The following is a 13,259-nucleotide window of genomic DNA, read 5'->3' as shown; positions in this document are numbered from 1 at the left end:
TTGTACCAGAGACAAAAGTGTCCATGATAAAACAAATTTATTTCGTCATTTCTTTTTCACATTTTCCTAAAAAATTCCACCATTACAAACAATTGCTAAGGTGATTCATAAAAAATACATATGTTTTCTCAAATTTTCTCTCCAACAAAGCATTGAATAAAGTGCACTGTACAAAATACATCCCTACTTCACTTTTCTTGATACAGCAAACAATGTGATACATTATTTAAGTCCTTCTTGATTCATGTCGCAGTAATTTAACAGTTTTCTGCTTGTTTTAATTTCATACTGCAGTATATTATAACATTTATTTTCAAGTAAGCTTGCAGTGCTGCAGAAAGTTGCATCCAGGATCCAGTGCAATGACACCAACAATGCTGTAGAAACCTTACACACCTTTGAACTTGTTGTGTTGGTAAAATTAAAATTAAATTAAATTATCAGCATAGACATACACAAACATTAAAAAAAACCCACAATTCTGATAAATAAATATTATGCAAACGCATACGTAGAACATCCCTGTCCTTCAGTAATGTGACACAAAATAAATACACATAGTCAGGTTTAAATTTGAATAAATTACTTTTGCTCTTCAGACTTAAGCTGAACATTCACTGTGTGATTTTTGGCCCCATTTTGAGACGACTTTTCAGTCATGCGACCATTTTGGGGATCAGCCCAATTTTCTTCTTAATCGTGTGCCGTGCATCATGTAGTAAACGAAAAGCGATTAACACGACTAACACGACCAGTGTGAGCACTCAGGTCGCATCACAGCATCGGGCCTTATAGTGTGAGACCCTGCATCGTGACCTACAAACTTCTAACCCCTGCGATTCAGTTTGAGCAGGAGCTGAATAACACACAGTGTATGCCCAGCTTTATACGTTCACTTTGTAACTTCCAGAACGCTTTCTACATGCTCTGTGGAACCACACAAAATAGAGGAACATCATAAGAACCCAGTAGCATACGTAGGCTACACAGCCATAAATAAGAAATCTAGTTTCCATTTTTTTAGCCTCAGTTGACCAGTCCTCTTTGCTCTCTTTGTAGATGGTGTAACTGAGTCCACTTAATAAAATGGCAGCCCACACCGACAGGGGAAGGAGTGGAATGTAGTTACCAACCATCTTACGCCTGCCCGATGTTCCCCAGCTGCTTTTGTTCATCGTGAGAATGGCAAAGTACTTAGCAGGCAGCAAACTGGTCATGTAGAGAGCTGAGTAAAGTGACATAAACACCATCACCATGTTTCTCCGCAGGATGCAGGCGTAGGCTGCTTTCACCAGCCCGATAAGCTGGATGCAGCACAGAACCCAGAGGATGTCCCACAGAGTGCCTGTCCAAAACAGCTGGATTATGGTGGCCGTGACAAAGAAGGGGAAAATACCTGATACGATGGACTCATAGGTCATCCAGAGATGGTGCTTGTGCCACCACATTGCATTGTAGAGCCACTCCCGGAAGTAAGATTTTGTCCAGCGAGTCTGTTGGTTGAGCCAGCGAAGGAACTGAGCGGGTGTTTCTGTGTAGCATTTTGAGCGAGCAGTGTATCTGAAGAAAGGGGGTAAAAAATAGACCTTTAGAACCTGCTTGTTTGATGTTGTAGGATCATTATTGTAGCTACTGAGCTTTGTTGGGTCCTATTATGTAATTTCTGTGCCTAATAATATCTAGAAAACATACTTAGTGGCATAGCCCATGCTCAGCATACGGTTGGTGAGATGCCTGTCATCACCAAATGTACAATGAGTTCCCAGAAACATTTGATTGTACCACGATTCCAGAAACTGCTGAAGGATATCATTTCTATACAGACCTGCATGAACAAGTACAAGAAATGACAAATTCAAAAGATGTTGGTTACAATGAGTTACATCAATGCTTTTAAGCCTTTAATATAATACTATTTAGCTAGAAAAGAGTTCCCTTACCTAAAGGGCCACTAATGCAGGACACACAGTTGAAGAAGGACTGGCAGGACCTTTCGATGTTGAAAGCCATCCAGTACCTGAGACTGCTCATGAAGCTGATGTAAGAGTCTTTAAGGTTGAGGATCATCACATCCCCTCCTACAGCCCCATACTTGGGATTACTCTCCAATACCTTGCACAATTCCACCGTGGCCAAAGGGTCCAGCTTCGTATCTGAATCACACACCTGAGAAATGAGACATAACGTCATTGAAAATTGGAAACATTTCATTTTTATTTTCATAAAAAAATAAGAAAGAAAACACTTAAGTAAAAGTAGATACCTGCATGTAATCAACCGATGACCCCAGGGCTTTAAATGCTGTGTACATCACCTCCCGCTTGCCTCCCCACTTCTGCATGATGCACACACATCTCTTGGTCTGGATCAGGCGCTCTACTTCTTTTCTCTGTGGATCCTCTCCTACCACATAATCAGAACCCCCTTCAATGCCCATTGCTGAGCCATTTTCTTCATCATGTTGGACCTGGGTGGGATCCCAGGTATGATAGTTGTTATTCCATACATAGTAGCCCGGATCCTGGTCTGCAAACACCTCTTTGAACATGTCCATCATATACTGGTCATCATCTGAATTCCCATCTATCACCATGATGATGCGCAGCAGCTCAGGGGGATACTTGAGGGCCCTGATTGAGTTCAAGCACTCTCTGAGATAAACAGGGTCCTCTTGGTAAGCCGATATAGTAAAACCGATTGTTTTGGTATAGGAGCATGGTTTTGTTCGAGATTTCATTCGCTGGTGCTCAACAAAGGCAAAAAAGCTCTGGACCAACACATGGAGTGAGAGTAGGAGTCCATAAATGCCAAAGGAGATGATGCCATACATGGACGACACCAGCTGATAGCCCTGAACGTAGGCCCACACCATCACACCCAGGACGGCCAAAGCAAAGACAAAAGTGAGGATGGCGCGGATTATTGAACCCAGCTTCTTCAATAAAGGTTTTAGCTCCATTTATTTCACCTAAGGAGACACAGACAACACATATCAGTAAAGTTTTAAATACAGTCAAGAAAGCTTGTCAGTCAAAATGTCAACACATTGCAGTGAAAGATGTTTTCTGTTTAGCAGCACATGACAAAAATCGGTTAAAGACTGAAACTTTTCTGAGCAGATCTCTTTGTCATACCTTTAAATTTATCCATTGGAATATACACAGACACTCAGACTGGGAGAAAAAGAATTCAGTGAAAACAACTGTTTTATGCAAAACGTTTGTGGGACTCATTACCAATCTACAGTCAGGGGTGAAATACACCACAGAATTTATCTATAATTGCACTGTATTAACCAGTGATCAAGTTATCACGGCTGATAATCCTAGAAGGTGTTATCAAAAGAACTGTGCCCTATTGTGCGAAAGCATACGGGAAAAAGTGATACAACATATATATGTATATAGAAATAACAATTTGCTGAAGTAACTGATCAGAATTTTTGTTTAATTTTAATGTATCTAATTCTATTTTATATATAAAACTTTCAATATAGGATAATACTATATACTATTATTATACCACTTAAGTCGAATGTTAGTTTCCAAGCAAAAACAAATAATAATAATAATAATAATAATAATAATAATAATAATAATAATAATAATAATAAAAGCATGAATAAAATAATGAAACCACATATTTTTAACCCTACCTGATGTTAACACTGGCTTCATGTAGAATTATGTGATATCCACCCGGAGTTCTCTTTGTCTCAGAACTTGGTTTGAAATGCATGAGTTTTAAAGTGTAGTGTAGGAGAGGAGGGGGCCTCCTTTTTTTTTCACGCTCACGCAACCTCGCTGAGTCAGTCGTGCGTCAGGAGCAAGGCGGTGGTCCATTTAACGTGAGGAAATCACTGTGCAGATTGCATACAGCTGTTATGTTTTCTTTCTTTACCATGGAGATGTGTAGAGAGTGACCTCCGACCATGCTGCCGTTTGCTGTAAAGAAGGGAATTCCCAAGCTTCCCATTATAGGAGCATTTCACAGATGCTCTGCGGAGCAAAGAACCGACGTTTGGTGCGAACATTATTTATCTGTTTACTTATTGTTGTTGTTTTTTAAAAATATATATTTAACTCTTTTTTTAATTGTTAATGTGTTATAAGTGTAATCCAAAATGTCATAAATCTAATGTATGAAAAATCTCTAGCCGTTTTATTGTTGGTGACAATCAACTGATAAATGTAATCAGTCAAAGCCTATCAATGAGACCGATCTTAACTTCAGTTACAATGACAATTCATCTTACAATGATCTGCAGCTTGCAGATAGAAGCTTTCCATCCACTAACAGTGTAAAAACCATATCAGGCTGTTCGAAGCTGTAAGCTGAAAATCCTTTTTATGTTTTTATGTTTTACAGAAGCTGTTGTTACCGTGTGTGCAGCATTTTCGCTCATTTAAGGGTTTGTTCACAGTTAGATGTTGCCCTCTTGTGGTTCTTTTCTGAAACTCCACACGTCAAGTTAAAAAAAAGGGTCGAGGCTGTGATTTAAATTAACAATGTATATGATACCAGTTACATTGCGCTATGTTTTCATATTAAAAGAACCTAAAATACTAAAAAAACAAAACAAACAAAGTAAAGAAAACAGCATATGGGATCATAAAAATACAGTTGCTGTTTGCTTTAACAAGACTGCTAATGATGAATATTTGCAACATGTCATATTGACCTGCCTTTAAAATGAGGCTCCAAGGTGAGGATGTCTAATTTTGGTAAATGCTGCCAGCTCTCACTCCTCTGTGTGTGTGTGTGTGTGTGTGTGTGTGTGTGTGTGTGTGTGTGTACACTTGCACACACATGCACACACACACACTATACACACACACTATGTGACACTCACTCCTCTGTGTCACAACTGAAAACAGTCTGCCCTCTCTGAAGAAGAAAACTCTCCCAGATGATTTATTCCACAGCTGCCTACAACTCTTGATTTAAACATGATCACATCCCTGGAGAGTGTCTTTAAGGGAACTCTGTTGACCACTCATGATGGTCCACACCCTCTGAGCTGGCCGTAGCCATCAACATGCCCAAATAGCAGCCACAGGGACGTTGATGTCACGCAGGGAGCCCATGCGTGCTTAGGGCTGGTGAACAAGCTTCACTTAATGGTTATGTTTTTGAATCTTTCCAACAATGTGCTGCAGATTTATTGGTTCAAACAGAAACTTCTTCAAACAATGCTCCTGATTTAAACTTCTCCTAAAGTCCAGCTGTATATGGCAATACTTGTGTGCCAATGTCTCATATGATACTGATTTATGATATCAGTGTATGCATTAAGCTGTGTTTTTATGATTTTGTCAGTTCAATTTATCATCTCTATTAAATGTTTTTGTTATTATATATTAAGATGGACACATTTAGAGTTCATGAAAGCTTTTCACATGTTACTTTTATTCCACTCAGCTCCTCAGTTTTTTTCCTTTGCTTCCCATCCCTTTTCATAACCGAGCTTATTTGAAAAGATCATGGAGGTTGGTTGATCTGGTGGTTTCTTCTATCATATGCCTGACTAATCCTTACAGTTACTGATGGTTAAACTGCATTAGTTTGTGGCCACATCAAGAATGTGTCCTCTAAAGCGCACTGCAGAAGGATGAAGATGCCTTTACCAACCTGCCATAACCTCTAAGTAGCTCATAAACATGGTTTCTGGGGTTCCAGATGGATTCAAAACACAGACAGCTGTGTTGCCAGAATAAACATATCGACCAGGATCATGCTTTCTAAAAAACATGTCAGCCCCCACATGCCATGTAGCATTTGTTTTAGGGGGGGGCGTTGTAGGGAGGCTACGAGGAGGATAAAAGTCCTCAGAAACCTTGTTAGGTCCCGGTCTTTATGTGGTGGTCAAGCAAGTGCCTGGTGACTCACTCAGCTGCTCTGCGCCACACCCAGGAAACCGAAATCCACTTAAATCATTTCAGGATTTTCTAATCGAGCATTCCCATGTGTGCACCTGATGCTGTGCTGCTGTGACAGATGCTTACTTCTTTAGCTGATAGCTTAACATTAACGCTAAACTGATACATCATGAAACTGACTGTACCACATTTGCAGCAGCACTCTACTATAATCAGTGATTATGGAGAGTCGCCCTGTGTGCAACATGCTTTACAGTTTCAACCCACAGAGAGGAGTGTGGCGGCGTATTTTGCTCTTTGTGATTTATTGTTGCCTGACTTTAAGTGCTCGGTTTGCTTCTTAACTACTAAGACATCCCTGAGCATGAAACTTGGATGCCTATTCATTGTAAAGCCATTTTGAATCAGCGCTTGTAACTGCAAATGCTGTGACGGCATGTGAGGCTGCTAGATGTGTCACACACTGCATAAAATTCCTGCGTGACATCTTGATTTACGGTCTTACATACTAAAGTTTGAATTACACACAAGTGGGCTTTTCAAAGCCAAATACTTTGGACACACTTGTTTTAGCACATTGCCTGTCACTTTACTGCTAGGTAAGGTCTAAAAGAGAACTCGTATGTCTGGGAAAATATTAAGCACAAGGCAGACACGTGTTCTCTTTTTAGAAACTTCAAATGACGCACAAACAGACATATATGTACACACCACACATCATGTAGATGACTTTACTGAAATTAACCAGCTGGCATGAATCTTTTCTGTTCATTCAGATGCCATTGTGTTCTTAATCCAGGAAACATAATTGCAAACTTTTGTGTACACCCCAGGCTTGTTCCTCTGTGCACAGCCGTGCCCCCATGACACAACTCCCTGGAGCTCTCCGTCGCACATCAATGGGCCCCCTGAGTCACCCTGGAGTTAAAATAAATGATTTTTCAGTGGTTCAACCTTTTTATCACGGCGCATAAACATTTCCTGTTTTGATCTTACCTGGCAGGAGTCCTTCCCTCCCTCCAGATATCCAGCACAGATCATGTTTTCAGTAATTTGGAAAGGATATGCGTTAAAGCAGGTGTCATCACTCAGGAGAGGGACCTCCAGGCACTGCAGCTTATCTGGGTATCTTGCTGCAAAGACACAAACAGATCAATATCTTTAAAAATACCTGAGTTGACTGCCTGTTCAAGCAACACAGATAGGCCGTATAGCACAGTTTAACTTACAGCCCTCATCGCTGGGACGAAGATTCCCCCATCCTGAGACCTGGCACACTGTCCCCTCACTGGCACACCTTGAAGGAAGCACAGCAGGACGCACGTAGCTGCTCAGAGCGGCAGGTCGACTCAGTTTGATCAGCATGATGTCGCTGTCCTGTGTACGGGAATCGTAGTCAGGGTGGCGAATAAACTCAGCAGACATGATGTGCTGTTCAGTCCCATCAGGTTCCCAGATGTTGTGCTCCCCCAGACGAATTTCTAGATTTGAGCTGAAAGAACAAAGCCCACTTTGAGAGTTTCTTACACCCGACTTCATTTTAAAGTTTAAAGCTGCTTGGATTCAGGCTTGATGGGGATTGTGTGCCTTACTTTGGTTTGCAGTGTGCAGCAGAGAGCACCCACTCATCAGAGATAAGAACCCCCCCACAGAAGTTGTACCCAGTGAAGAGTGACACTTGGTAGGGCACAGAGTTCTTGGGGCACTCATATCCTCCAACAATCTTGTTATCTCCTTCCAGCGCAACTGTAGAGTAAAAAAAATACAATTAAATAAGTGGCAAAATCAGAAAATTATTTTATCAGTGATTCGGCATCCTATCCTTAACACTTGAGTGTTCGTCATTTGAATCTATAAATTAGATTTTATACCTGCCCCTCCAGAGAGAATCAGGAGAAGGAAAAGCTTCATGCCTTCTGTTTTTCTCACTGGCAGATCAATGTACCCTAATTCTCCTGGTTTCAGGTATTTCAGTCCCTCTTATCTGTCTTTTCTCAGGGCCACCAGAGGCACGCCTCAGACACTAAACAGGTGTTACATTTCCCCAGTGATACTGTGCTTGAAGTACACTATATAGGAGAAACAAAACAGCAGTTCAATACAAGTTAGAACATAGCTTGGATTAGGAAACAATGTGAGTGCTACACTTTACAGTGTGCATTCTTGTTTATTTCCTTTGTGCTGCATTACATGAGCATGTTTAAAGCTCACTTTTGCCTAAATACATTTTCTTCACAGAACAGTCATGTGACATTATACTTTTTATTGCAGGTTTATCATAAATTGAATACTTTACATGACATGCACTGCCTTCAAGTGACCCACAGAGTGACGTCAATGGAAGTTATGACTGTGCATGTGGGTGAAGCTCATGTGGTTACAGATGCTCACGTACCATTTTTCAGCACAAAGACAGCAAAAAATGCATTTAAAGAGAACTAAGGTGGCAATATTTAACCTATAAATGTTAGCCTTTTTCATTTAAGGTAGAATAAGAAATTTGTTGCCTGGAGATGAGTGTCAGGGGGGATTTGTGACTGAATGACAGCAGCAAGAGAGAAAGGGAAGGTTTACAAGATGGTAGTGATATTATTATTGCATCTAAGGATAATAGCTGCATATAGGACAGAAAGAACTGCATTATCCTGCTAGCAGAGTTTCAGATCTTTGCAAACATCTGGACAGACAGCACGCTAACACAAAGTTAGCAAAGGAACCATGGTGTGTGGTGCTGGTGTCACAACTGAAGAAACTGAGTGTACGCAGACGTTTCCACACTAGCATCACAGTGACAATCGCTTTGAAGTCCCTTTGAGCTGCTTTTCAACTTTGGTTGGGTTTTTTTGTCAGTTTTGTGGTCACACATAGACCCCCAATAAAGATCAAAGGTGTGTCCTCATTAGAAAACGGATTGTGTTTTGTTTGTGGGACTGGTTATTATGTTAGAATGCATTTCAGGTCATGTTACAGAATACAGAAGGTAAAAGTAATCTAATAGGTAGTGTACCAAGTAACTTTCTCTGGGGAGCAATTAAGCAACAAACTCCATTACTTTTAAGAGAAGTAGGCCTATAAGGAATGTGTAATACACAACTTTTATTGAATGATGATAAAACCCCACTTCACTACTTCAATACCCCAATGTTGGTAGTGAAGGAGGACGTGCAGAAGGTTGGTGGACAGAGAAAGATTCTAGCGATCGGGTGTAATGTGGGCAGTTGGCCTCTAAAGGAAAAAAGGAAGAAGAACAAGTAGAAGAAGGACTGAAATGTCACCTTTTGACCTTTAAAGTATTCCTTTCATCTCTTCTTTTTAGTAATATCTACTAACACAGCAAATTAAAGAAGTAAATCTAGAAAATGTAAAGTAATCCTGTCTTGAAACTGTACAGAGTAGAATTTTCTGGCACAACTTCACGTACTTCCATCAAGAGACACAATTACAAGTGCTGCTGGAGTATTAAGTAGGGGTGGGTTTTTATAATCGATTCATCGATTAAAATCGATTCTGGCTTGGATAAAGTAAAATCGATTCATTAAAATCCTGAATATAAATTTATTTTGTCCGAAATGCCAGAATCTCTGGTGACATCTCACAAAATTTCAAGAACCACCAAACAGTAAATGAGAGCAGGTACAGGGATTCTGCACATAGACTTAAACACACAGCGCGACCCGCGGATCAGAATCAGTTAGATGTCGCCTTTCTCACAGTCGGGGCTGAAAGCCGACAGCTCGCTGATCCGGGTCCGCGCTTTGTGTTCACGCCCTTTATGCGCTGATTCTAAAGCTGTTAGTTTGATCTCTCTCCAAACAATATTGACCGAACCAGCAGCTAAAGAAGATCCAAACGCTTCACATAAACATCGTCATGAATTCACTCTTTTACTGTTTTGCTTCCATTGCGATGCGCAGCTCTCTCTCTCTCTCTCCCTCTCTCCCTCCCCCTCTCTCCCTCCCACCCTCTCTCTCTCTCGAACAGTTTCGCTTTCTTCATTATTCGCTTGCTTGTTATGCACAAGTCTACTGTTGTTTACAGCGCTGTCGGCCGCTGTTTTTTTCCCTTTTACATTCTTCCGAAAAGAAAACCTCATTTCTGCTGTTCAATACTGAACAAATTTAAACTTTTTAATATTATTCAAAATGCAAAATGCTTAGCCATGTCTCTAATAAAACCGCTGTAACGTCAGAGGTAATGTTCATTAATTAATGGTTTTCTTTCGTTTTTGATGTACTGCAGAATATTTTTATAAAATCCCAGGCCAGGAAAATCACCTTCATGTTTTTCTGTGTTTTATCTTCAGCTACTTTGACACAAAGGCATCTGCTGTGATGCTCACACCTTGGATAAAGTCTTGCGAGTGTCAGCTTCCTTTTTATAGATACAAAAATATGTAAATGTTCTGATCTGAATTATACTTCTGACTGTCAAAATTTCCCAGATTTAAATCGAATCAAATCGAATTAAATCGAATCGTGGATCGAATCGATTTGGGACCTTGTGAATCGGAATTGAATCGATTCTAGAAATCAGTGACGATACCCAGCCCTAGTATTAAGCTCTTGATACACAGTCTGTCTGGTACCTTGGGAAATCAGTGAATCATTTTAATCTGTCCAGTTTAAAATATTAAACAAAAATATTAAGCCAACACTGCTGAGTCATAATTTCACAATAGAGATATACTGAAAAGCACAAAGCTCTGTTACTCATGTGTGAGCGTAGGTGTTTATCAGCACCAGACAGGAAAACATTGAAATGTTAGGGCCCATTTACCCAAACCCTGTGATTATACACTTAAGGTTAAAATATAACGCATTCCCATCCAGCACAGGCAGGTTCTTCACCCTGTCATTGCTATGAGACACTCGCATAGTCTGCTTCACTCCTCGTCCAACCTGTATCTTCGTTTCTTCTTTTTCTGACTGGAAACAGCTGCTTGGTTCTGCTGGTAGACTTACTGGACTTACTCACCAAAGTCAAAAACACATCAGGCTGCTTATCTGTTCCCCGATATGAGCAGCACTTTACCTCTTCTCGGTCTAGATTTTACAAGACCTGCTGACAAATTTCATCGCAATATCAAAAGAAGTTACAACACTGCAAGACATCACAGCAACCCACAGTGGTATTTATTAGACTAAGTCCCAAAGTCGCTGATTTAACTGTTGGAAAGTTTCAAATCTGTGACAGCCTCACATATGATAGCCAGATGCCTGTTTAGTTGCACATCTGCAAGACATCATTCAGGATGTGATCAGCTGGATGAATTAAGTAATTAAGAAAGGAAAAAAAAGTTCACTGCTGCTTTCTCTGCAGCCTAAGACTGTCATTGACCTCCAGTTATTTCCAACACCGCAGCATCTGTTTTTCCACATTTGCTACCCTAACGCTTGCTTAGATTATATGGAAAGCATAAAAACTTCCATTTATTTCACCATCTGGCACTGCCTGCATAACCACTTCCGGTTCCCCTAATCCCGTTCCACTTTACCTCAAAACACTCTCAGACGGACAAGACAGAGAGCACTGTGTCAGATCTGTATGACTTATGCAGTGCCATGCTTGTTTTCTGTCAGACAGAGCTGAGGTTGAGTATTCATATTCACTAGGTCTGCTGAGGGGGACTGCGGTTTAAAGTGGGGACGAATGTAAGGAAGTGGTTTTGGTTACTGAGGTGCAGCTTTTTTCCCTGTGTGTGGTTTATTTGTGGAAAAAAAAATAACATTTCCTACCCTTATGAGCAAAAACAGTTGGCACGGGTTTTGACTCAAAAAACAAAATTCCTGACCTCTCCGCACAAGTGAGATGAGGGTTTGATTTCCAGTCAGCACCGCAATAAGATCAACAAACCTTTGAGGTTGCAAGACACAGCAGATTCCCACTGTTTGTGACTTTATGGCAGTGTAATGGAGGTGTAGAAGTTTCAACACTTATGTTCCCCCGTGAAACAACTCGGGAATTTACACATTCCTCTTTAGAGTTTAGAAAAGTTGCAAGGTCACACTGTTTTGCACTCAAAAGCAAAATACTGGGTGTATTACAGTGACGCTGGAAGCTGCAGTATGTCATTAGTACTTCACTATCCCACACACAAAGGCGCACACATGCACAGACAGGGAAAGATACATGTATAAATGTACATATATGTTTGGTGTGCCTTCCAGAACAGTTGCTCACAGCTGCTGTATTAAATAATAACCCCCCTCCCCAAACTTCAACAGTGGGCATCACACTCTGCTAAATCTATATTCTCCTTAAACCTCCACTGGTTGTTCTACACACCCAAATTGGTATTTGTGTGGCATACACATAATTGCAGGTTTGGTTGGTAAATCAAGCCTTGGGCTCTGAAAGCTTCCCTCAAACTATAGCCCTGAGATAGCTATTAATATCCTCTACAGACTCTAGCAAAATGCTTTGCCTTAAAGTTCTGTAACAAAACAGCACAGCAGAAAAATGGGGAAAACACACACACACACACACACACACACATTTTTGCAGAAAAATAGTGGATGCATTGCTCAAGAGAACCGTGATAAAATTAAACGCTGTCTAGACTTTAGCTAAAACAGGCATGTACTTTAGTTTTGGAGCTGAACAGCTTAATGTTGTGTTTAAGGGAGATGAAAAGATGCGAGCAGTTTCCTGTAGCTAATGGAATGAGTTTGGTCCGAGCATCAGGTATCGCTCACTGGGGATTTTTTTTTTACTTGCTAAATATTTATACACTCTGCTAGAAAAAGACAAAAAGAAAAGAAAATAGACTCATGGGTCCTCCCACACACTCAAATCAGGGTGTTGTTCTGAACACACGCAGCGACTGAGAGCACATACATCTTCACATACACGCACACATGTAGTGTTTCTTCCTCCCTCTGTCCCTCCCACAACTTTCTTTCATTTCTTCCTCCCCCTCACATCTGGACTTCTGGCAGGATCCAGTTCCTGTGTGATGTGTGTACATTAGAGGGGGACCCAGTTTCTGGGTTGGGCAGGTTCTAGCAGAAGTTTGAACTGTGTGAATCTGATCTGTGCAGGAGTTAAAACTCGTTGTGCTTTACTGTGAAAACAAGTTCACTTATTATAACCACCATTGTCTAGCTTGATGTTTTCCTGAATTATTAGTATCATCAGAGTTTCTTTTGGTGCTACAAATATTTGTTTTTGGGAGGGTATTTCAGGTTGATTCGGAGGATTAAAATCCGCTAGCAGCCAATTTAGAAAACGGTATAGCTGCAACTTTAGAGTTAGGCCATGTGAAAGGTGAAGAGACAAAGTATTGATGCTCACACGATGAGCTCCTAAACATAAAACACAGATGTAGAAATGTGTGGATAGCAGAACAACAAAACCAAGAGTAGCGGGAGCCCATGTGGG

At 40.6% G+C, this 13,259-nt stretch overlaps 2 protein-coding genes across 3 annotated transcripts; both read right to left on the bottom strand.

Moving 5' to 3' along the window:
• Positions 1 to 517: 517 nt before the first annotated feature.
• has1 (hyaluronan synthase 1) lies at positions 518 to 3,709 on the bottom strand. Its single transcript, XM_085472664.1, has 5 exons — positions 3,656 to 3,709; positions 2,264 to 2,968; positions 1,941 to 2,166; positions 1,693 to 1,825; positions 518 to 1,560 (listed from the first exon to the last, which is right to left on the bottom strand). Exons 2-5 carry the CDS (start codon positions 2,957 to 2,959, stop codon positions 885 to 887), a joined length of 1,731 nt encoding a protein of 576 aa, XP_085328790.1. The 5' UTR covers positions 2,960 to 2,968; positions 3,656 to 3,709; the 3' UTR covers positions 518 to 884.
• Positions 3,710 to 6,594: 2,885 nt separating this feature from the next.
• LOC146698384 (trypsin-3-like) lies at positions 6,595 to 7,835 on the bottom strand. Of its 2 annotated transcripts, none has more exons than XM_085473475.1 (5): positions 7,751 to 7,835; positions 7,472 to 7,625; positions 7,109 to 7,389; positions 6,876 to 7,012; positions 6,595 to 6,797 (listed from the first exon to the last, which is right to left on the bottom strand). In XM_085473475.1, exons 1-5 carry the CDS (start codon positions 7,788 to 7,790, stop codon positions 6,648 to 6,650), a joined length of 762 nt encoding a protein of 253 aa, XP_085329601.1. In that variant the 5' UTR covers positions 7,791 to 7,835; the 3' UTR covers positions 6,595 to 6,647. The 2 variants fall into 2 exon arrangements, with proteins under 2 accessions (XP_085329601.1, XP_085329603.1); XM_085473477.1 differs by having other exon boundaries at positions 7,109 to 7,371.
• Between the last annotated feature and the right edge of the window lie 5,424 nt (positions 7,836 to 13,259).

The sequence above is a fragment of the Copadichromis virginalis genome, linkage group LG11 (assembly GCF_057382275.1).
Source record: "Copadichromis virginalis isolate Kocher_CV1m ecotype Utaka linkage group LG11, C_Virginalis_male_GT1.1, whole genome shotgun sequence".
In the NCBI taxonomy this organism is placed as follows: Eukaryota; Metazoa; Chordata; class Actinopteri; order Cichliformes; family Cichlidae; genus Copadichromis; species Copadichromis virginalis.
This window is presented reverse-complemented; position numbering and strand designations above follow the sequence as displayed.

Excerpts from the sequence above, each read along its gene's own strand:
- has1 (XM_085472664.1), bottom strand. The coding sequence starts at position 2,959 with ATGGAGCTAAAACCTTTATTGAAGAAGCTGGGTTCAATAATCCGCGCC. Across the intron at positions 2,167-2,263 it reads CATCGGTTGATTACATGCAG|GTGTGTGATTCAGATACGAA; the intron begins GTATCTACTTTT and ends CTCATTTCTCAG. Across the intron at positions 1,561-1,692 it reads AGCATGGGCTATGCCACTAA|ATACACTGCTCGCTCAAAAT; the intron begins GTATGTTTTCTA and ends CCCTTTCTTCAG.
- LOC146698384 (XM_085473475.1), bottom strand. The coding sequence starts at position 7,790 with ATGAAGCTTTTCCTTCTCCTGATTCTCTCTGGAGGGGCAG. Across the intron at positions 7,390-7,471 it reads GCTGCACACTGCAAACCAAA|TGGGCTTTGTTCTTTCAGCT; the intron begins GTAAGGCACACA and ends AAACTCTCAAAG. Across the intron at positions 7,013-7,108 it reads TCGTCCCAGCGATGAGGGCT|CAAGATACCCAGATAAGCTG; the intron begins GTAAGTTAAACT and ends GTGTCTTTGCAG.